Here is a 23,044-nt window from a genome sequence, read left to right on the forward strand (position 1 = left end):
GTACCCAAGGTTATACCAGGTGTTTAAATAAAGTTTGTGTAGATTACTACATTACCAATCCCACAACACTATCTTTGGTGTTTTCTTATGAACGAGGTCGACTCAACAATATGAGTGCCTGGAGTGTATCTCTGGTTTAATATAACTTGCTACGGAGTTCTTGTCACACTGGTATTAGTTTCAAATACAACCCTAACACACTTAAACCCCGGTATTACTCATAAAATCAGATCGATGACTATATTATTTATTGACATAAGTAGATATGCAAGGGCGAACCTGGGTGTTCAAGGTCGCGTGGAGGTGTCTTTGGAGACTAGGTCAAGGTGACGCTCAAGGGCATTAGCTTTCAAGGTTATCGGAGGTCAATGTCCCCATGTTTGGTGTTGTCATATTTCACTTCCCAGGTTCACACAAGTCCATGACTTCCATTTTTTGCAGCGTCACCTAGTAACTAGCGGCAAGCGGCAGAATTCCTTTCTGTTTCAACTTCAATAACTGTAGTACTAGTTCCAAATGATACCTACATGTCTCGGAAATGGTGGTAGCCCATAATAATGTTTGTGATTTTAGATGCAATTTTCCAGAAACTGTACGCAAGTTTAAGCGACAGTTTAGCAGTTCCATATTATTTCATGTTGCTGGCTACATTGTAACTGTATCTATGCTATTGGATGCTACTTGAGTCTCTATACCAACACACTGTGCTTTCAATCGTCAAACAATTCTCAAAATGACTTGAAATTACGGTCTCTCTCCCCATTTAAATTTCAGATGCTACTTTCTGTGATCTATGAATCTGTGACATGGAACGTTATTTTTTGAGAATTGTTTCTAAACTGAGAACACAGTACGAAACTAAAAAAACACTACTTATAAGTTATAAACCACGGACTGAACATCATAAGTGCTAAATCTACCGGTTAAGGATCATTCATTAGAGCAATACGAAGAGATCTACGACAAATTGCAAGAAAGGTACAGAGCTCAGAGTAACATTCCAAAATTATATCGTGAAATGAAAGTCCCTTGTACGTCAGACCTTTGAGAAGTAATCAACAAAATGAATAAATAATCGTAAACAACTTACCTTGATGCACCTCTCGCGGCTTCGGCAGATTCGTGACGCACGTGTGCGGACACATAAGCACATTGGCCGGATGCAGCGTTCCCTCCAGAAACCGCCTTTTCGTCTCGGACAGGTGTATTCCCCCTAGCGGAGTTTTCGGAAGGAAATTCGGCGGCACTAAAGTTAAACAGTAAATTCCGACTTGATGGATTGAATCGACTGCTTGAAGTACGCGCGACATCCACTGAAATGACTAATAATAAAGATTTTTAACACCTGCTCGAATAATGAAATATTATATGCGAAACCGTTAGTCCAGTGGCAAAAGGTTTTCCTACTAATCATTAAAGTAGGAATGCTTAAGGGATAGGATTAGTAAAGAAAAAGCGAGGTTTCCAAATCGGAAGATGTAGCATAGCGCCGCCATTTTGAGAATGTCCCCAAAATTTTGATTTGAATTTTGATCAAATTTTACCTTATTACAGACTTTCCATAGCGTTCCGGAGATAAGAACAATATATATTACCCCGAAAATTACAATGTGCCATTTTTCAAGATGGCGGGGCCAGTCTCGAAGCCTAGAATTTTGTTTTCTTTCACACATTCGCACAAGTCAAATGCTTTAATCACTACGAAAGCAGTCCCTTTTATGCAGAAACAGATGAAGTAATGTTACACTTTTAATAGATTAAACTATTACTGGTTGCAATAGCAACTTACCTCTTCTTCGCTACAATCGGGTCTTTGCTCAGCAATGACGCAAATTCTTTCATCTCTAAGAACTCTAATACTAAAAACGGCGATTCGTCCTCGATAAATAAACTTCATGGGTTCCACAGCCAAAACAGTTGCAATTATATCATCAGCGTTATGTTTTCTTCCGGTAACGGTCATCAAACCATCACGTGAACCGCAAACGAAAACCAAACCTCCCGGTCCCAAAAATCCCAACAGACCCGACCGCGTGTATTCCGCGTCGGAAAGCGGTTTGCCGTCCGCCGTTAACGGTTGTATCTTGAAGGTACTGTTGCTCAAACCTTGCAAACCCCAGTACTGAGTACCGGTGGAGCCGGAATTTACGCAAATTTCGCCGACTTCGTCCGTCTTGCATAGGTATGCCGGACCTTCCATTTTCACGACGACTATCACGCACCCGGGCATTACCTGGCCGCAATCTTGCAATGTAAGAGAAGTTAGACTGTTCTCTTGATCTACCCGTACGACACCGTAACTAAGTCCTTGCATTGAGAGAACGCCGCGACCGGTCGCGTTGACGCCCGCGCGTCCCGGTCTTCTCACGGAAACGGTTAGAACTTCGCTAGAGCTCGCGCACGGACAGATCGCGTCCGGTCGCAGGCCTTTCGCTTGGAATACTGATAAAAATTGATCACACGAACTGAGAGACCACGGATTAGCACCATCCGCGACTAGAAGCATGCGCAACGAGCTTAAACTAATGTCTTTGTGATCTTTAGTCGCTAACAACCCCCAGTGCAAGTCTCGCGATTTCACAACTGCAACACTTGCCCGGTACTTCGTAATCATCTGCATCCAACTAGCCGGATTCACTTTCATTAACGCGTACGGAATATAAATCACGTGCATCCCGTTTAGTATGCTCGCCAGTACGGAATGCCAAAGCCCAACTTCGCGCTTAAAGTCGAGAACGCACACCATTATTTCACCCTCGGTATAGTTACACGCCATAGTCAACGTACGGCAATGCGACAACATAGCTGCGCGTGTTATCGTCACGCCCATAACCGAGCCGTCCCGATCGGTACTGTACTCGATATAAGCCGGCGTCTCGTCGGTGAGTTTCGGCGGCGGCAGCCAGTCTTTCGGCGTACGCGTCAGATGCTCCGTGACGAACCAGTGCAGTTTCGGCCAGCCCTTAAACTGTATAACATCGCCGGCGGTGCTCTTCGGCAGGCCCTTCAGGCACGCCTCCGATGTTAAGGCCACTTGTACGCTGCAGCTGCCGAGCAGAAATCCGATCTGTTGCGAACCCGCGTCTCGTCTCGTAATCGGGACCTCGATCGGCACCGGAACTATGCCCGCCTGTAGACAGCCGTAGAACGCGCAGAGGAAGTTGATCGGGTCGTTGTTCGGATAGACGAGCGCGATTCGATCGCCGGTCTTGAGGCTTGTGTCGCCCGTCTTGCCGTAGGCTTTCGTTAGGAGGGCGTACGCGATTTTTTGCGAACGACTCAGTAATTTACCTGTAAGTGTAACGTTTAGTACACAATCATAGATAGTGACCAAAACATTCAAGTCATTTCTTTAAACATGTTCCACCAACGCAATCTAAGACTGTGGGTGGAGTATACTAGAATTATAATTTACCTTCGAAGTACCAAAGCACGTTTATTTCTTTCGGGAACCTTGGTACCTATATTTTCTTTTCGTTTGCAACCTAATTCTTTACTCAAGCTATAATCTGTTCACCCAACAGATGCAGTTAAGCCACTCCCAATAAATTTTGGCCAATGTAATAAGAGACCCGTTTCAAAGCCACAAAATTATAAAAACCGGGAAAAAATCGCATGTCACATTGTATGACTAAAGCCCATCACACAATGAAAAAAATAAGAAATAAGACATATGAAATAACAAATAAGGAATAAGGAGTAACAATTTTCAATCTACCGATCTTTATGGATTTGCACACAACACTGAAATATGAAATAAGCCTAGGAAATAAGACATTAAAATTTCGTTCAGTCGAATTTGTATTCCTTATTTCATATTGCGAACTAATGACATTAGAAGAGGCGCGCACGCGTTATCTATTTTCATTATTTTACCTTGTTAACCCAAAATAAAACAAGTATGAGGTGTTGTTTTTGTGAAGTTATGAACTTGGAAGTTGGAATTATATTTGATGTCGGTGCAATTAGCCTGCTATTGCTTTACATTTAGCTGCCATTATAATGACGTAATTCAAACGGTATGAGTGTTCAGATTGGCTTATAGTCTGTTGCTATTTGTTTGTTGTGTTTTGCGTGTACGGCGTCACTATTTCTTATTCCATATTTCATATTTCTTATTCCTTATTTTTTTCATTGTGTGATGGGCATAACTTATAAAGTGTTATGTTTTGAAATTTGAATATTGACCTTTAAACACATAGCAGTAGGTACATAGTTTCAAATTGTTTATTAAGTTCAAAAAGATTAGTTTGTTCGTATAAATGAAATTAACGGCAAATTGAGGCAAGGCAAATACAAAACGGCGCAATGACAAGTTTCACGTTAAGGATGTCAATTTAAATACGCCAATTATAATTGGAAGCAAATAGTTGCGTGTGTTACAGGTTTTGAAAATTCGACCAATTAAAAATGTTCATTTAAATTTGCCCGGAATTGTTTGGGAGGAGCTTAACTGCATCTGTTGGGTGAACAGATAATAGAAGATGAGAAACACTAGGACGTGGCTATTATATTAATTGCCGTTCAAGAGAAGGGGTTGCCAACACCATATCAGATTCCATCAAGCAAGTTCACTCTTACTTTATCATTTTTGGCCACCAATTTGGCTGTGGTTTACGCATAAGCACCAACTAAATTGGAATGGCCATACCAATAAGTACCACCCTCAGTACTGCCGTTAAGCAATTGTTGACGCTACTCATACCGAACCGAAGTATTTCTACCGCTTTGGATTTTCTACAGTCACAAACCAACGCATTTCCTAAACCAAAGGAATTCGAGATGCCTACATAGTACCTAGACAGTTTTCTTGTACTAACTAAATTATGTATGGATCACAGAGGAAACGTGGAACGCGGACAATTTACAATCGCGCGTGGTAGTAAAGGAAGATCGTCAAAATATGGCGGAAGGTGCTTAGATTACATTAAGTACCTAATGAACAATTCCGACAACTATTTTTTGGCTTTAGATAGGTCAGTGGCGGAGACGACTGTCAACTTTTCGAAATGTCCCTCGCGATTTGATGGATCCAAGGACAGCGACGTAAATGCTGCGTGTGCGTTTCGAACCAAAATGCTCTTAAGGGATTTCCCATGCTTTTAGGTGGATTTGCGCCTACATGGTTCCAGGGGTACGAACAACCTTAAACGACTGGAAAAGTGCGATCGAATTGCTGCAAACCTCTTTTGGTCCTGAAAGACCAACTCATCTTGGACAAATACCAAATGACACTTTCAAGTGAAACTATCCAAATGGATATGGTGTATGGTCTTTTACATCGCAAAATTCACAAAAGATTCCCACGATTCAGTGAATAGTTTTGCGGAACTTTTATAAAACGCACGACTCGCAGAACAGACTTTCGCTCCTCCTACCGACAAACCGCTATCGTTCTCAAATTCTGAAAGTAATCCGAATAAAAAAAGTGCATGTATTGCAAAAATGTTGGACATTTAGAAGAAGAGTGTCATAAACTTGCAAAACATTGTCAAGCACATGATAGGAATGAGAGTACATTTAAACTTGAAAGCTATCATCTATCATGTCATGGTTGTCTTACAAGCATCCCAGTGCAATTAATTTCAGTACCCCAAAACATAAAACAATCGAACATTACAGATTACTTGGAGTTGACTTCATTCATGCTACATACAAGTACCTAATCAATAGGACACCTTACCACTTTACCCACTCTCCAAATACCAACAGTGACATTGCCCAAAATACTTGCCTTGTAAATTCTATCCAGTGTGAGAAATAGAGAAAACAAAGGAACAGCCTTATCACCCAAAAAACGTACGGATTTGAATGAACTGCTGACCTCCTATGATGCCGTATTTGATCCCAGCGAGGAACCTACTCCATACGCTGAACATGCTGTAAGAGATAGCTATCTTATCGGTGACGGTGACGTGCCTTTGAATGCGTTGACTCATGAGGTACCCACTACCGTGAATAGGTGACATGTTACACGAAGGTAAGAGAACAAGTTACATGACAACCTTTCGGGGTACTATCAAATGCGACCCCATAGACAGAGATAAAACTGTGTTTGTGGCACCTCATAAAATATATGATTCTTCCGCATGCCGTTTGGGTTAAAAAATGCGCCGGATACATTCCATCGCCTGACGGTAGGTTTCAAGACGGTGATAGGCGACGTATTTTTGCTTGTTTATTTAGACGATTTGATCTTAATATCATGCAAACCTGTAGCTGAACTGAAAGAAAAAGATATCGAGGGCAGACCCACCATATCAAAGGTAAATTGTTACTAGATGTACAAAGACGAGATAAAGTGGAGTTAAGCCGTTATCAACGCAACATTGTTTTGGAAAAAATTAAGTCAGTACAACTATAGCGCGTTCGCATCTCTAGATGCAGTATGATGCTTATGGACCTACAGTACATGCTTGTCAAACTTATTAACAAACGTGACAATGACAGCGCAAGAAGATTATGTCAGTTTGGCATCATTGCCGTGAGGAACAAGGACAGCGTTATAGAACGCCAATTATTAAGAGGCATTTAGTCCATAAGACCCCATACTGCGTCCGGGGAGGTGCAAACCATCGTGCAAAAGCAGTCTAGATAGGGAAGCACTCCTGACTTGCAAAAGTCACCAAGTACGATAGTGGCATATGACGAAGTCGCGCTTATAGCGAGAAACTAAGATATTTTTAAGAGTGAAGATGAGTGACTTCGCCTTAGACATGGAGGTGTGAGTGAGGAAGGGAATCAATGGAAATAGAGCACAAGGTTTGCTCGAGGTTTGAAGAAGTTAACGATTTTATTTATGTAGGAAATAAGGGAATAAAGTGAAATAAATATGCAGGAACATGGAAAAGTGGTGGAGTCTTTCATAATTAAAGAAAGGGTATATAACGTAATACTAAAACCGACCGCATTATACAGAGACATGGACGTTAAATAAGCTGCTACAGAAGAAAATACTAAGGTGCGCTACGAATATATGTAGAGAAGACAAAGTGGTTATTGCGAAAGAAGAAGAAATAAAGAATTATATTAAATTTATCAACAAAATAATTCCCTGGAGGTTATAAAAAAAAGAAGACTGCAATGGTCAGAGAATGCCGTACCTTAGGACACAACCAAGGTTATTTTATTTCAAAGGTTACCTGGTAACTATGTGGGCGGAAGCGGGAGGGACGGAATGTATACGTCATCGAGAATACAGACATTGACGTTCGCCGTTATTTGTATTAGCGCGGGTGCTTATTTTTGTGGAATTTTCTTGAGTTATAGTTTATTTGTTTAAAATTTGTTGAATTTTGAAGTGCATAAGGACATATATTAGCTGTAGATCCCTGTTTGGTGCAATATAAAGACATTTAGTTTGTGAATTTTGTGGGTTTTCATTGCCGTGATTGGATTCTGGATTTGTGTTATAATTAAGTATTTTTTAGATGAGTGGCGGTAACACTAAAATTCCTCATCCTGATGTAAATAAAATCTCGGTTTTTACGTTTCCCAAAGACCCTACCGTTCTTAAAGAATGGGTAAGAAAATGTTTCACATCCGGCAGCAAACTAAAACGTGCTGCGCCGTCATTGGTCAAAACGGCTAACCGATGAAAGCGTAGCGTCCCTGGCCGCAAACGTTTAAAAGCAGAGTCACGAACTCTGCAAAGTGCGACGCAATTCCTGCTTCGACTGCACTTCAAGAAACAAAAAGCTCTCCATGCAGAACCAGGTCGCCTTGCCAGCTCGACCTCGTGCCACACCCCATCAGTCAGAAGACCTGCATCTGCGCTCACCCCAACGACAGAGCTCGCCGGGTGCACCTCGGTTACCATTTTGTACATACTATAAATATACATATTCCATAAAACGCAACAGCATTTTATTTGGCGTCATCCGCTAAAGAATGTTTAGAGTTTTAATTCCCAAAGCTTAGGTATTGATACACAGGGGTGGTTCCTATTTTGTAGATCGCAAAATTTTATCCATTTCCACCTCTAAAATTAATTTGATTACATTTTCACAAGTTCTCGTGCAATGTAAAATAGCTTACGCACCACACTCATTTTTTCAATACTTTGATTGCTTTCAAAGGTGGAAGTCGATAAACTTCCAAGATTTCCAATATAAGATCCACCCTTATATACATATACCCATATAAATCCAAAAATATGCTGCAAAAACTAAATTTTTTACCCCTTTTATTAGCATTGTAACCTATGAGCAATTTTAAATGTGTATTCTGGATGACGTTTTCCCGCCTTCAAAATGCAAGCATTCTATTGGTTTAGAGTTACCAGACAACCTTTCTAATAAAACAACCTTGGGACACAACCAATTAAACAAACAAAAAAGTAGATCAAGAAGCTGTGGAAACAGACATAAGAAAACAAGAAAATCAAATCGATCTCTCTTTGTCAGCAAATTTCTTCTACAACTAAACAGTAGGTATAGCGAGCTTGTAAACTACGGGTAGGTACCTATAAAGCCCCATTCGCATAGGTGGTAGTGCAGTGCTGTTGCGGTGCGGTGCCTTTGTATAAAAGTTTGAAATACGCATACTCATATGACCATTCACAATGACATGTGCAGTGTAGACGAATTGCAGCCGCGTGCCGAAAGTATGTAAACTTCAAACTTTCTGCACTACCGTTAGCAAGCACCAATAGAAGCGCAACATATTTGTTGCTGTTGTCGTTGATTGGTCATACTTGTGTAGGCGAGCCAATTTTGTGGCGATTTTGAAAGCAAATGTCAATATGACAGCACCTGCCAGCACCGCACAACAAGGCAACGGCACCGCACTACCACCTATCTGAATGGGGCTTTAATCTCGGCTTTCTGAGAGAGAAGCTTTTCCATCAAAACTCTTAGTACTAAGTACTTACATACCAGTGTGAGTTCCTACTGGAAAAAGTGCAAACACTGAATAACACTAATTTAACTGGTCCATAAGAGACAAGAAATGACTTGGATGCTTTGCTCATTTGCTGTAAATTGAGTGATATACCATATGTAAGTGTCGTGGTTAATTTCCCGTTGGGATCCAACACCGTTGCGACGGGTGCCTTAAACGACGCCGACCCGTACCTCGAGACGGCAGCCTCCAAATTTCTGGGCAGCCCCGAAGGGACCACAAGCTGTTCGCCTACCGCTGGTGTCATACACCCTCCTGGAATTTAATCGTGAGTGATTTACCGACTACCAATCCGTCGACTTACCTTCCGGTTTGGGTGCATTCGGATCTTTGGGGTTGGCGGCGATTTCCAGCTCGATATCGTCGTCCTCGTAAAACTCTGGGAGTGGTCGGCGCTTGGGCCTCTTGAGCGTGTTGAGCAGCTGCTGGATTTTCGCCGAGACCTTCCATCGGCCCGGTCCCGTGCCCATGGTGTCGTCGGATCCGGACGAGCCGTACCGGTTGACGCGATCCGCCGCCGTTGTTCTTCTTCCACCTTGAGCCGATGTGTGCGTGACATCGGGCGGTTGGGAATCTAGCAAAGGAAGGGTGTTAGCGGTTGGTGGAGTTGGCGACGTACTTACAAGGTCGAAAATTTTGCATCACATCCGTTATGTCGGTAATTTCGTGTTTGTTGCGTAGGTCCCAGTTGTTCGGCGGAGGTAACCGGGTTCGGTGGTGGAGCGGCGGCGGTGACCCAGTGCTGCTGGTGTCGGAGAGTGGCGGTGGAGGTAACATTTGAGGTGTGCTTCTGTCCCTTGCTCTTTCCCTTTCCGGCGTACTTTCCACCGTTTCCTCATTTACTATACTGTCTTCATCCGATGAGGATTCTGCAAAATTGAACAGGTTTCGATTAAAAAATTTAGCGCGGCGGAGGTCAACGGACCGCGACATTATTTTAAAAAACGACGCATTGAGGAGACTTAACAACTGAATGCAACGTAACCGTAGACTGAATACGAACAGTGAAATGACTTCAGAAATGAGTCAGAAGGAACCCAACCTGAGATGAGAGGAGAAACTTTTCGTCCGTCCTTCTCTATTATTCCTTTTGAAATGACCGATGACGACGATCTCTCTTGTATAGGTAAATAAGAACGTAATTTCTTACCTGGTAATGTCAATTAGTTTAAACGTATCGAATGTAAGCGCGCGGACAAGGACGTGTTCATAACAAGTTTGTTTTACATATATAAATTAAGTAATTGAAGTATATTAGAGACGGATAAAGCCGCGAGTTGACCGGGTACAATTGTTGATAAGATTAGACAAACAATGCAGTATCTGTCCGTAAACAAAAGATGATTGATATAAAAATATGAGATTAATACAACTAATTACTGGATAGTTTAAATAATTACTTAGTTGGTTTGCTAATTTCATAATGTAGATAATTCGGTATTGCGAGAATCGCACAATTAGTCAACGGCGGATTTTCCGCGAACGCGTGCGCGCTATGATTCAAATTTTGCGGAGAAACGTGGAGTTTAAGTTGCAGGTAGGTGGTGACCATACCTGTTTTACGGAGACAATGACATACCGAAACTATTTAGATTTTAACGGGTCGACCTTAAAAATAAACAAAGGTGTTTTCTGTTTTGTCTCGCGCCGAGAGAGTTAAAAAACTGGTGGAAAAACGGTACATTACCGATTTCAGTAACGGATATTACAAAGGGGTGGGGAATGCGGGTGCAACTTGTGGGCAATATGCGTTTCCGTTTTAATATTAGAAAGGGTTCATTTTGATATTCGATACAGACTGGAACTTGTAGGTTTTGAATAGTTTTAGTGTATTTCTAATTGGGTGTCCTTTTTCATGGCGTCTGTAAAGTTAGTGATTTATCATTAAAAAACCGCCGAACGTGGAAATAACACAATTAATTTGTTTCTTCGAAAATAATGCCTATTCCTATTACCTACTGATCTCCAGACTCTGTGCTAAACCACCATCTTTAAAAATGGCGATCGTCTACTGCGGGGCCGCGTCGTTCTCTAGCCTGGTCATTGAAGGTAAATTACGGCGATTTGCACAAACATTTGGATTTAGGTTCTACAATCCTTCACTAATGGTTCTACGTACTCTCTACTTCAAAGGTTACCCTGTGCCGGGGGTTGCTTTTCATTTTTGAGTGGCGAAAACTACCCCTATTCAAAAATAATTTTAGAATTGTAGATTCGAGCGTATAATCAATTGAAATCACTTTTAAATAAGTTTAATGAACGTCAAATTATGATTTATTAAACAGCTTTGCCCCTAAAAGTCACTCCCTAGAATAATTATAATTTTAAAAAATGTCTTCAAAGAGTTATTTAGCAACTTCGAATAATTAAATGCCCCAATTTGCATGAACATTTGGATTTAGGTTCTACTTACCCTCTACTTCAAATATGAAACTGTACCGTTGGTTGCTTACTATTTTTTAGGGGAGAACACTACTTCTGTATGCAGATAATTATTTTATTTTATTTTTTTATTTTGCCTTTATTTTTAAGTGGGCGGGCTTTCAGCCGAGGCTGCTCTACCAACCCAACCCACTCTACATTTACAAATATCCATGCCCGAACCCGGATTCAAACCAGGGACCCTGTACCACAGTCGAGCTTCCACTGAACTGCGCTACACGGGCCGACTTATAAAATTATAGATTCATGTTTGTAATCGAAATCTTCTTTAAATAAAGTAAATAAACATCAATCGAAAAATGATAGTTTTATTATTAATGATAAACAGACCTGTTGCCGTCGAAAAACAGAACTGAATCGAATGACCTTGCACCTGGCGCATGCGCAGAACTCAAGGTCAAAGTGAGCCCGGATCGGTGTTGCTTATCTACTCCCGTTCTCCTCTTGATCCATAATTGAAGCACTATTTGGATTTGAACAATTGTCTCCGCTGCATTTATACAGGGTGTTGCTAAATATGACAGAGGATTTTTTAAGAAGTATTAAGTACTGGGGCAAATTGAAAATAAAATTAGTCGGGGGGGGGGGGGGGTAAAACTACAGTCAAAAGATCTGATTGACGATGTCGAAGTCCGGCAGCCGAGAGAATATGTACTGTTAAAATCATGGGATTTAATTTATGCACTAAACATCCGTTGTGACAAATTCATTCTACAAATGAAACCTGAAACCGCAGATTAGTGCGGTATTTTAGTTCTTAGTTATTACTGCTGACAGGTCCCTTTAATAATGCTTTAAAGTTTAAAGCGTGATAGCCGACAAAATCCTCGAAAAAATAAGTTGGTTGTAGGTAGGTAAGTACCTAGAAGTAGTAAAATAAAATAGATAAACACTGCGGTTTTTAAAGTTGTTATTGTCGTCAATGACTACATAGGTACTTGGTACCTATTTGTTATTTTAGGCTAAACGCGGTTGATTTCTGATTAAATACTGAATACCTACTACTACAGAGAAAAGTATTGCGCTACATATACATGCCCAACTCTGCATTAAAAAAATTAAAAACTACATGGGTAAATGAGCGCATCCGGTAGTTTACATGTTAAAAAATCCTCTGAAATATGATGTACCTAAACACGGAAGGGGCTAGTTCTTTAACTTATTTTATGACTAAAAAAAGTTCATATAAACATAGGTCCGCAAACGCTTCGTTACCGATCTACAGGATGTTATAGTTCTACCGTATACGTTACAATAGCCAGTAGGTATGCTTACACACAAGATACAATTTTCAATACCAACTGTCAAAACTAATAAAAACAAGATATTATCCAAAGTCAGAGCCACAGGGTTGTATACAGTGATATTCATTTGAAAGTAGACCTAGGGATTTCGTATATCTAGTTTTAAATGACAAAAACACTTCTGAAGGGCGCCTAATTTTATGCAACCAAAATAACTTCTTAAAACAAATGAAGATTTTGCTGTCATAGTAATTAATATTAATATTACGGCTTTGGCTTCCGTATTTTTATTTTCGTTCTTGTTCAATGTATTCAACTGAAGAAAAAGTTGATATTGCAAATTGGTATGGTGCCGGTAATAGTTTAAGGAGCGTAAGAGATTTATTTTATGCATTAAATGAATGGAAACAGCAGCCAAATTTAACATCTCTTCATCATAACCTAAAAGCATACTATTTCCGGTCATTTTTTTAAATTAAAATCTAGAACGATATTGCAAAAGGCGTGCGCATGTTATTTCAGTTGCATAAAATTAGGCGTCTTTCAGAAGGATTTTTGTCATTTAAAAGTAGACATAGGAAATTCCCGGCCGTTGAAACTATATAGGTATGTGGTCATTGTAGTTGGAATTATTTTTCCACGCGTAGGTTCTATGTACTGCTTCTCTATTTACTATATACAAGTATGTGGTCAGAGCCTACTGGATAATTATAAAAATTACACTTTCAACGATCGTTAATACGAAACAAATACAAGAGACCATTAAGTTTCCAAATAAATCACAAAATCAAATTCTTATTTTAAAATCTACCAGTGGCGCACCAAAAAAAGTTCAGAGGTATAGAATAGACGGGACTTTTCGGCGGCGGTACTTATCGGCGGAGGGACGTTTCGGCTGGCGGATGTTTCGTCGGAGCGCAATTCGACGGATTATATACATGCTGATTTGCAACGGCAATTGCGAATTAATCAATCGCATTAGGATTAAGCTTGAGTAAATGAGTACTAACGACAACATTTCGGACTCGCAGATAATGCGATTATACAGATTCACGTGTTCACCATTGGGATTTCTTTTTTGTAGTAGTAGGAAAAGACTTCAGACTTCAGTACATGGACGACACCTTCTTAATCACGCCTCCTTTGTTCGGTATCTTCGCTGGAAGAGGAGGAGGCTTTGTCTTTCCGGTGGCTTTCTGACTGCTCGCGAACAAAACAGCAGGAAAGTCCAGGGCGGTCCAACTGCTCAAGGAAACGTTCAACTGGTTCAACTCACAGACTGTAAACGTCGACTACGAAGTGAGTATTCCACAACGTCATTCGAATTTCCCGAGGCGACCATCAACGGGCGGTTCTTCCACTTGCTGCTGAAGCGATGCAGCACAGACGGCGAATTCGCTCTACCAGCACAAGTGATAACGTCGATCGCCTTTGTTCCGGAAGGTGACGTGAGGGATGTCTGGAGCACTGAAGAACCACCTCCCACCGGAGCTCGAATCTGTCCAGGGTTGGTTCACGGAAGATTACATTGGACATCTGCGAAATAAGTTCACACGCGCGGCATCAATTTTTCCGTATTCCATGTGAACCCTGAACGCGGAGAGTAGTAATAGAGGGCCGATTCTAAATCTAAAAGTCACTAGACGCGAAAAAGTCACTTTAAAAGTAACTAGGTTTGGAACTCTGTTAGCGAGGTTTGCGCCTGTGCTAACGTCAAGGTGTCGAAGCTTGCGTCCGAGCTAAAGTAATTTGGTTTGCGCCTGAGTCGAGGGTTCTTGTCGATGGTAGTGTACGGCCGATTCTAAATCACACTAGATGAAAATCCCCCTGGAAAAGTCACTAGGATTGAGTGGTTCTGAACTGCGCTCGCGAAGTTTGCGCCTGAGCTAACGTCAAGGTTCTTGTCTAAAACGAATATATGGCTGTTTCTAAATCACACTAGCGTTAAGAGGTTTGCGCCTGGGCTAAAGTAATTTGATCATGTTGGGGGTTTGCGCTCGAGATGAAGTGGTTTATTTATGAACTGAAGGTGGTATATAAAGGATAGGAATGAGTGCTGTAACATTCATCTTGATACAGAAAGAGCATCCGTTACGATGACAAAAACAGCACCAACCACAAGGCCGCACATCGGAAATCGGAAACCCTACGATATGGGGGTCCATCAATCAGCTCCGAATAGTCCAAAAATGTATACAGACGCCGAATATGAAGCTTTCGTCGTCGGCTTTTAGGTTTCAAGGAAGTCCTGGGAAGCCGACGATAGGATTCCAAATTTCAGGATTGCGATGGTAACAATACGATCGAATATTTAAGAGGGCTTTCTCATAAACAGTCCTCACTAACGCGATTGATTATAGCAATTGCCGTTGTTCTAAATCAACATGTATACAATCCGCCGAATCGCGCTCCGCCGAAACATCCGCCAGGTGAAACGTCCCTCCGACGAAAAGTACCACCACAGAAATGTCCCGCCGTCGAAATGCCTCGTCCGTCATAACGTTACGTCCGCCGAAAGGCCTCGCCGCCGGAACGATCGCTGTCCAAACGCGCTCCGCCGAAACGTTGGCACCGGAAAATAAAATATGACTCCTGAAAAAATAGCACCCTGTACATTCTCATTGCCATTGACTTGAGCAATTATGTAAGCCCTTCAGTGTAACTTAAATTTCAAACTTGAGCGAAATATATAAAAAAAACGGCAGGAATCATTAAACTTTAACACCCTGTAGATCGGGTAACGAAGCGTTTGGAGACCTATGTTTATAAGAACTTTTTAGTCATAAAATAAGTCAAAAGAATTAGCCGCTTCAGTACCTTTTTGCTTCCCAGAGTTTTTTTGAGGATGTCGGACCGATTACAGAATCCAGTGGCGTAGTAAAACGATGTTTCTGAAATTTGACCCAAAGTTGATATTTTTTTAATGTAACACTTCGCATTCGCACCACTCTGCATTCTTTTTTCTGATTACATTGATGTTTCACAACCTACAAGGTTTTCAGGGCTAAAATTAAAACAATATATAGATCGTGATACATCAATGTAATTAGGAAAAAATGCAAAACAATTGACATTAAGATGTACAGGGTGTTGCATTTACAAAATACCAATATTGGGCCAAATCTCAGACCGAAGTCCAAAATTCGTTTTTACTACGTCACTGGTTTCGAAGTAAAAATATCTAAAATAGAAAGTATTTACCTTTTTCTATCTTAAATAAGTAGTAAGATACGATAACATATCAAAGTGTCACTTTGCGTTTTCGCCCTGTATCTCAGAAACGAAAGTAGTTAAAATTAATTCTGTTTGTGGTATTAAGTTTCACAAAAAAGAGGCACAGGGTCGCGAAAACCACAACTCTATTGTATAACAATTTTCAGCCTTAGTAAATTCATTTAATTACCTCGACACGTACGGCAGGTTCGGAAGTGTACCAGAGGCACGTGTTCTCAGTTTCGCTTGACTGACCGCACTATACAAAAACTAGCCTTCGTAAATTCAGAGACATTTGTGGGCACTGGCGCTCCGTCTATATTTTTCAAACCTGTCCAGGCTTCTCTAGCTCACAAGGAAGCCCAATACACGTGGCAAAAAGGAAGAAGAAAAGGAAAGCTCGCTAACGGTGTAGAAGCAATTTAAAGAGTTTCTGAAACGCATGACTGAACAGTTTTGCAAAAAGTTATGAGTACTTTCCGGTGTACTATTACTACATTTCCCTTTTGCTTCATTTTTGCTAGTGTACGAGAACCCCGGTATTCACCCCGACCCACCGCTACTTTGCCTGAGCTTACCGCGTGTTTATCTCGTAGCAATTTTGTTACATTTTATAACAATCGACAATAGCTCCCAAAAAACACCCTGTATATACTTTGCAGTGTCTAAATGTCTTTGAGAGTATTCGAAAGTTTTCCACATTTGTGTAGGTCGGTGCAGGGCATTATAGCAACCCTCAAGTCGCTCTTTCTGGGCCCTATGAAGCACTCCATTTCCTTTCCAAAATATTATATTTCCTGTATAGGTCTTTTTAGACTATTTACAGAACTTTCCAGGTCTTCCCCTCAAATATTTATGCACTGGAGCTGGGCTAAAAAATCGTCCTATTTGCTCTATTGTAGTTTTAAGCGCTTTTTTGCATTTTAGCCCTAGTTCGATTATTTTAGATTTTTAAAACATTTTCCATTCCCTTTTTCAGGCCTTCCCTATAACAGTCTGGATCCCTCCAGATTTTTATAGTCAATGGATTTCTACATTTTCCAGAGCCTTCTATGCTCTATCGAGAGCACTCTTGACCCTATGTAGGCTCGCAAAGCTCTGATAAGGATCGGGAAAGGGTCTAGGGCATCTGTTTTCTGCTGTGATTTTCCAAAAAAACCTGTCCATGAATAAAATTACAAACCGTACATTTGTCACAAGACTGATTTTGGTATGGTTCTGAAATTTGCCAGTATAGGAAATTTTATACGTGTACCGCTTCATAGTGAAAGGGAACGAAATTAAAATACGATAGAATGAAGCGCTTTCAGATAAGAAGCGAGTGTAGAAACAGATAAGATTCAAAATGCCACAGTGTAGCCGGTTATAAAGATCGTTCTTACGGAGCCTGAGAGACGGACTTTGTGCTATACCCTTGCATGTGCATAAAAACGTGGTCGAAGCTTGGTTTCCGTTTAGGAAAAATTGGGTGAGAGAGAAATTCTTCTCTGAACCGTCGTGCGCGGCATTTTAGATCACGTAAAATTTATTTTCAACTGAAAGTTTCAAGACGAATCCGTATAATCGAGAAAGATTTAACAGTCGCCTACGTGATATTTATATTGCGAAAATAGAAGTTAACTGCGAGAATTACAAAGGAAAACTGTGTGGCCAGTTCGACGAAATTGTTGTCGGGTGTGCTTTTAAATTTAATGCGAGTTGCCATCACCGGTGAAACTAATATAAAGTGCCGTATTTGCGCAAGCGAACACTTTCGTTTTGTTCCATTATTGAATTAGCGTGATGGCGTTTAAGTAAAGTACAGAACGTTTCATTGCGTTTATACTTGGAGGGGATAGTTAGAATAAAAAAACCAGTTTATTAACTAAATTTGGGCGCCTCTCTTGTTTAAATGGGGCGATAATACGATTCTGGATTAAACAGCAACCGGTAAAAAACTTAAAGACGATTAATCAGTGCTTTTGCTAGTTGTTAACCACTAAGTATACAAGGGGACATTTCCATACTGTGGAACATTGGCAAATTATTACAATGAATAAACAACATTTCAAATTACTAAATTTACTATTACTAAAAAACGGTTCAATTGTATTGCACAAGGCGTTTCGCGATCCAATTTTCCGAATTGCTGCCACCTTTCGAATGGAGATAATCGACTGTAATTTAGATAAAACGTCGACTTATTGATAAATGTAAGTTATTTGAAATTTTTGCATTGTATAAAAACAGGAGTCGCTCGTCTAGAAATTTTGTAGAAACGATTTATGTTTATAGTCATTCTAACATTCCTGAAGAAGTCGACCCACGGAAGTTTATTCCGTGAACATATTTGTATGTTTTTTTATGAATGATAAGCAAACAAAACAAGAGATTTGGATGATTTTTTAATTAATTGTGACGTTCATTGATCCCATTCTTTTATGTGGGTTAAATTTCAATTACCGTCCACAGATGTGTAATCTTTTGTACCTCATGTGTTGGATTAATTGCAAGTAGTACAAAATCTAGGTAATTAATTATATTTGAAACGTGATCACGAAACAGGAATTGAAATGAATTACATCAATATTTTAGATTACGAAAAATGTAAAGAAAAGTGAGATTGGAACGATACTATTTTCATGAATATATTCAAACAATCCAATTTACATGAGTATTTATTTGAGAATGATCAGATCAGAGCATCAGGTTTTGATTTCAGATCATAACGTGAAATGAACCAACTTTCCGGAAAGTAAGAGCCAATAAAAGTTTATTTATTACTGAGCTAGCCGTGGATTAAATTATTTCATTACAAAAAGATTAATTGTTAGGGTAAAGTTTTTGCCAGTGTCGTAGAGATTAAAATGTAATGTATGCAAGTGTTGTAAATGTAACTAAACCGTTACAATGGGTATAATTCATAGGAGTTAATTCATGTATTGTAAAAAAAATGCGGGAAAGACGAAAGCATACTTCCAGAGCGATATATACAAAAATTAATTGCTAATAAAGTCCAGTGTAAACAGGATTATCTAGAATTAGGATTAAAGGTGTCGTCTCCTGTAATGTATGGAGTGTAATTAATACTGTGCTAATTTCTGTGCGTCGTTTTTAAAAATTCCACCTACGTTCGCTGTATACAATAGAATACAAAATGACAAGGTGTCATAGCGAACGTGGGCTAAGTCTTCGAGAATGTAAATTTCAATTATAAAACAAATCTCACCAGAATCCCGTCTATCCCTGTCAGGACTTCTTGCCATAACGGAGGTTCTCTTGGACGGCATCGGCAATGAGGGTTTATGCCTATTCTGCATAGCCTGAGCCAACGCCTGCTGTACAGCCTCTTGTCGCACTTCTACAAACACATACAAGGTTTTAGTACAATGCGACAATAAAATCGGCGAGTAAATACAAACGAATACGAAACAACCAGCGAACATGCGGGTCGAACAACCCTTACTATATATACATATACAAGTCTCCTTATCAGAAAACACAACGATACGGCCGCCGTAACGTTCCTTATTTTAGGTTAAAACATAACAGTTACGTTATTGTTCGTTTTATCTGGCTTTTATTGTTCCGTCGAAATGTATATGGTGGTTGTATTTATAAAAGATTAGAATTTATTGTTATATCCCCATTCCGAAAAGCACTCTCTATAGCGGGTAGGAATATTGTTATTGCACGCCGCTCGAAATTGGGGCGAATTAACAATGTTCACCTGTCACGTCACGACCTCGACGAGTATATTAAAAATGTAAGACTGCAAAGTCCTAAAGGACTGTTGTAACGTCGTACATTTCGAGCAACGTTTATAAATTTTCATTATTACCTTGCTCGGCGAGCGTATACGAAACTAGAGAAGAAAAGCCACTTAGGAGGAAAGTGTAAGGTACTACGCGTCGCCTAGATATTTTAAATTATTGCCCGTCCGACCCTTTTCATTTTTGAAATGCCCGACCTAGTTCGCCAATTGGATTATTAAATTTATAAATAAATGAACGAAGGCGTTAAGCCGCGGAGATTTTCCTTCTCCTTTCGCAGTATAATAAATTGGTTTTGAGCCAAAGGCGCGGAGGTCGTAAGGGTTGTTTGGGTAGAAATTGAAATGGCAAACAGAAACGCCAGCGGCGCAATGTCATGTTAAGAGTACCATCAAAGTCTTGCAGAATGCAGAGTGATTGGGAGAAGGAAGATACAATAAACCTCGTCATCAATAACGCTCTCCGGGAAATCTGTTTTTGGACTTCGCGCGCCTAAGGAAGTTTACGTTTGTAGATTAGGAGGCAAAGCAGAAGCAAATAATTGGAAAAAATGACAAAGGGGACTCCATTTACTATTTTTTAAATTTGCATAACAAATGAATTTATCTCTTTTGCATTATGTTTTTTAGATCAAATTTGAATTCGCAATGATTTACTCTCGCTGTTGCTTTAAAATAATGTTACCATGTCAACATAATCGATTTATGTCATCTTCAGCAGTTTTTGAAATATTTTGACTTTCGTCGATTTGTTGTATTTCTATTCATAAAATAATTTAGCAAATAAAAATACTCGTAACATAAATAATTTCGTATTATTATATTATTTATTATTTACAGTTATGAACATCAAAATATTTCGAAAAATGGTAAGAGATATGTATGGAACATTATAAGAATAAGTGAAAGGATGACATAAAATATAGGGTGTCTCATTTAAGAAACTGACATATACGGGTATGAAATTTTGTACCTTTAGATCTATATAAAAAACACCCGGTAAATAAACTTTAAAATATTGGATACAACAAATGTTCATTTAAATTTAAAAAAAATGGTTGCAAATTTTAAAAAATCGTAAAAATTAAAAAAAAATTTAAAAATTAAAAAAAACCTTCAAAAATTCAAAACAGTTGTAAACATTCGTAGAAATTTAGAAGAAATAACAAGACGCCCACTCAAAATTTACAGAAGAATTTTAGAAAATTCAGATATTCAGCAAAACTTTTAAACTAAAAAATTGGAAAGATTGGGAAACTGGCGCAAAGATTCGCGAATAAGAATTGTAAGTTCGTAAAACGTAAAACTACTATAATGTGTATGAAACAAATTCAGGAAGAAAAAGCCGAAAAATTCGGAATACAGGAAAATGAATAAGAACAGGCAAAAAATCGAAGAAATGAAGGTTCATAAAAATTCCAAACATTCAGAACATTTAGAAAATACAATAAAAAAATGCGTAATATTCAATAACTTAAAAACATTCTAATAGATTGAAAACATATTAAGACAAACAAAAATTTTAAAAATACAAACGTTCTCAAAAATTTAAAACAAAGATGAAGATCACTGACAATTTGAATAAATGAAAAAATGAAGTACTTCAGAAGAATTTTAGAAAATTCAGATGATGCATTAAGAAAAATTAGAATTTTCAGAAAAATTCAAAATATTTGAAATAAACAAAAAGGGAAAGACAACCAAAAATTTAGGAAAATTAACATTCAGAATAATTGGAAAAACTTTAAACGTAAACAAATTCACGCAAAAAGAAGAGATTTGAAAATTCATCGAAATACAGAAAAATTACAGTAAATGTGCACAAAATTTGCAACTCCGACTAATTCAAAAATTTATAAAAATAAAAAAAGTGAAATCTCAACAAAGATCTTGCGAGAAAATTAAAAATCTTTAGAGGTTTTCAAATTAAAAAATTGTCGAATATTAATCTCAAAAATAATTTTATTATTTAAGAATTATTGAAATACCCAAAGAAATCGTTTTAGAAGGAATATGTGGACAAACTCTTGAAAAAATTTTTTTCATAATCTTCCTAAAATTGTTATTTTTTAAGAGCGTTAGAAACCGTGAAATCTCTTAGATATGTTCTTAGAAACGTTCTTGACTGCTTGGAAATTTTAAGCACGATTCAGAACATAAAATGTTAGGTCTCTAGATAAAGTCTAAAATAAAAATAAAAAGAATGCAAATGCAAGGCCAATGCGATTTTTTTCTTATAATTCGAATTTTATTTAATCTTACTTTTTTGTTGGTAGAAACTTCTGGTCTTCTACTTTATCATTGCACCCTGTATAATTTAATTAAACTGTCCTCCTTCTTTCTAACCCCCTATCAAAAGAGGTGGTTGGGGGGGGGGGGGAATTGAATTGTTTTATCCTTCATGGTACTCTAATGAAAGGTTCCAACAAAGGGAATTAGTTTCTATCGACTACAGTCCTCCTCCTTGACCCCTTATCATGATCGGATATAATTCCTCATCTCTCGAGAACAGATTGTCGGAGGAGCGTACTCACAAAGGGCGATTGAGACGTCTAGAAGAATGTCAACACTTTTTTAAGAGCGAATATCTCGAAAACGGTTTTTGGGAGGAAAGTACTCACAAAGGCAAAATGAATCATCTGGGAGACATATCTATTGGTGAAAAAATGTAGGTCGAATAAAAAAACCAAGCACCTTGTATAAACACTTTATATGGCGATGAAATTCTACATGAAAAAGTGCTATAAGAAAGATTTTTCCAAAATAGATTATCTTTAATAATAAGAAAGTTATGGAGTATTAAAGAAATCGACTAAATTCGAGAAATGTCGCCTAGGGGCCAAACGATTAGAGATAGAAGAATTCTGTTTGCACGAGTGATTTTCTCTCTTAACATTGAAATCCAGACACCTACGTCCATTCTCTTAAAACAGAGGGCGTTTCCAGAAGAAAGTGTCCAATTTGGACCACCCTGTACAGAACCCTTTTCTGGTTTTACTTGAACGCAATACCTTTTTCTTCTTTGTCAAATGTGAAGTACAGTTGTCCTTAGCAGCCCTAACGCTATCTCCTAAAGTATTCATCCGATATTCATTAAATTTCAGATATGATGAACTGGAATTAAGTTAAATAAAATTATTTATGAAAAAGTGCCCTTTTTGTATTTCACCGGCATCTTCACATCGATCCTTCACATGGAAACAACGTCACGCCTTAGTTCTGACACCAAGGGCACGACCTCGGTGCATAAAGAGCGTCACACCTTAATTACGCAACTAAGGTCAAGAGTCAAGACCTTGTACCATTCACCAAGACAACCTTCACTTAAAAACCCGAAACCACACTTTTGACCTAAAATACAAGGCCATCGCCAAGACTACGACCTTGTGATGTCGCAAACAGTGGTGGGAGTAGTGCCCCAGTTCTATTCACATGTGCGAAGGACTATGGCCGTTGAATAAAATGGTGTTTTAATCGATACTGTGGTCAATTT

The 23,044-nt window shown here is 39.0% G+C and overlaps 1 protein-coding gene across 9 annotated transcripts in view; it reads right to left on the reverse strand.

The window, feature by feature from the left end:
• The window catches only part of LOC116175089 (disco-interacting protein 2), a 128,277-nt gene that overhangs the window by 10,802 nt on the left and 94,431 nt on the right, over positions 1-23,044 (reverse strand). For 6 of the 9 annotated variants that reach the window (XM_031493167.1, XM_031493170.1, XM_031493169.1 and 3 more), the window contains 6 exons: positions 19,009-19,140; positions 9,525-9,770; positions 9,206-9,475; positions 8,995-9,156; positions 1,790-3,291; positions 1,091-1,322 (listed from right to left, as the gene is read on the reverse strand). In XM_031493167.1, the coding sequence (XP_031349027.1) occupies positions 1,091-1,322; positions 1,790-3,291; positions 8,995-9,156; positions 9,206-9,475; positions 9,525-9,770; positions 19,009-19,140 (2,544 nt within the window). Of the gene's footprint in view, positions 1-1,090; positions 1,323-1,789; positions 3,292-8,994; positions 9,157-9,205; positions 9,476-9,524; positions 9,771-9,826; positions 9,959-10,051; positions 10,199-19,008; positions 19,141-23,044 lie in introns of those variants that run through there. The other 3 variants (XM_031493168.1, XM_031493175.1, XM_031493174.1) reach the window with 3 other exon arrangements.

Source organism: Photinus pyralis, unplaced genomic scaffold (assembly GCF_008802855.1).
Source record: "Photinus pyralis isolate 1611_PpyrPB1 unplaced genomic scaffold, Ppyr1.3 Ppyr1.4_LG6, whole genome shotgun sequence".
NCBI classification, from domain to species: Eukaryota; Metazoa; Arthropoda; class Insecta; order Coleoptera; family Lampyridae; genus Photinus; species Photinus pyralis.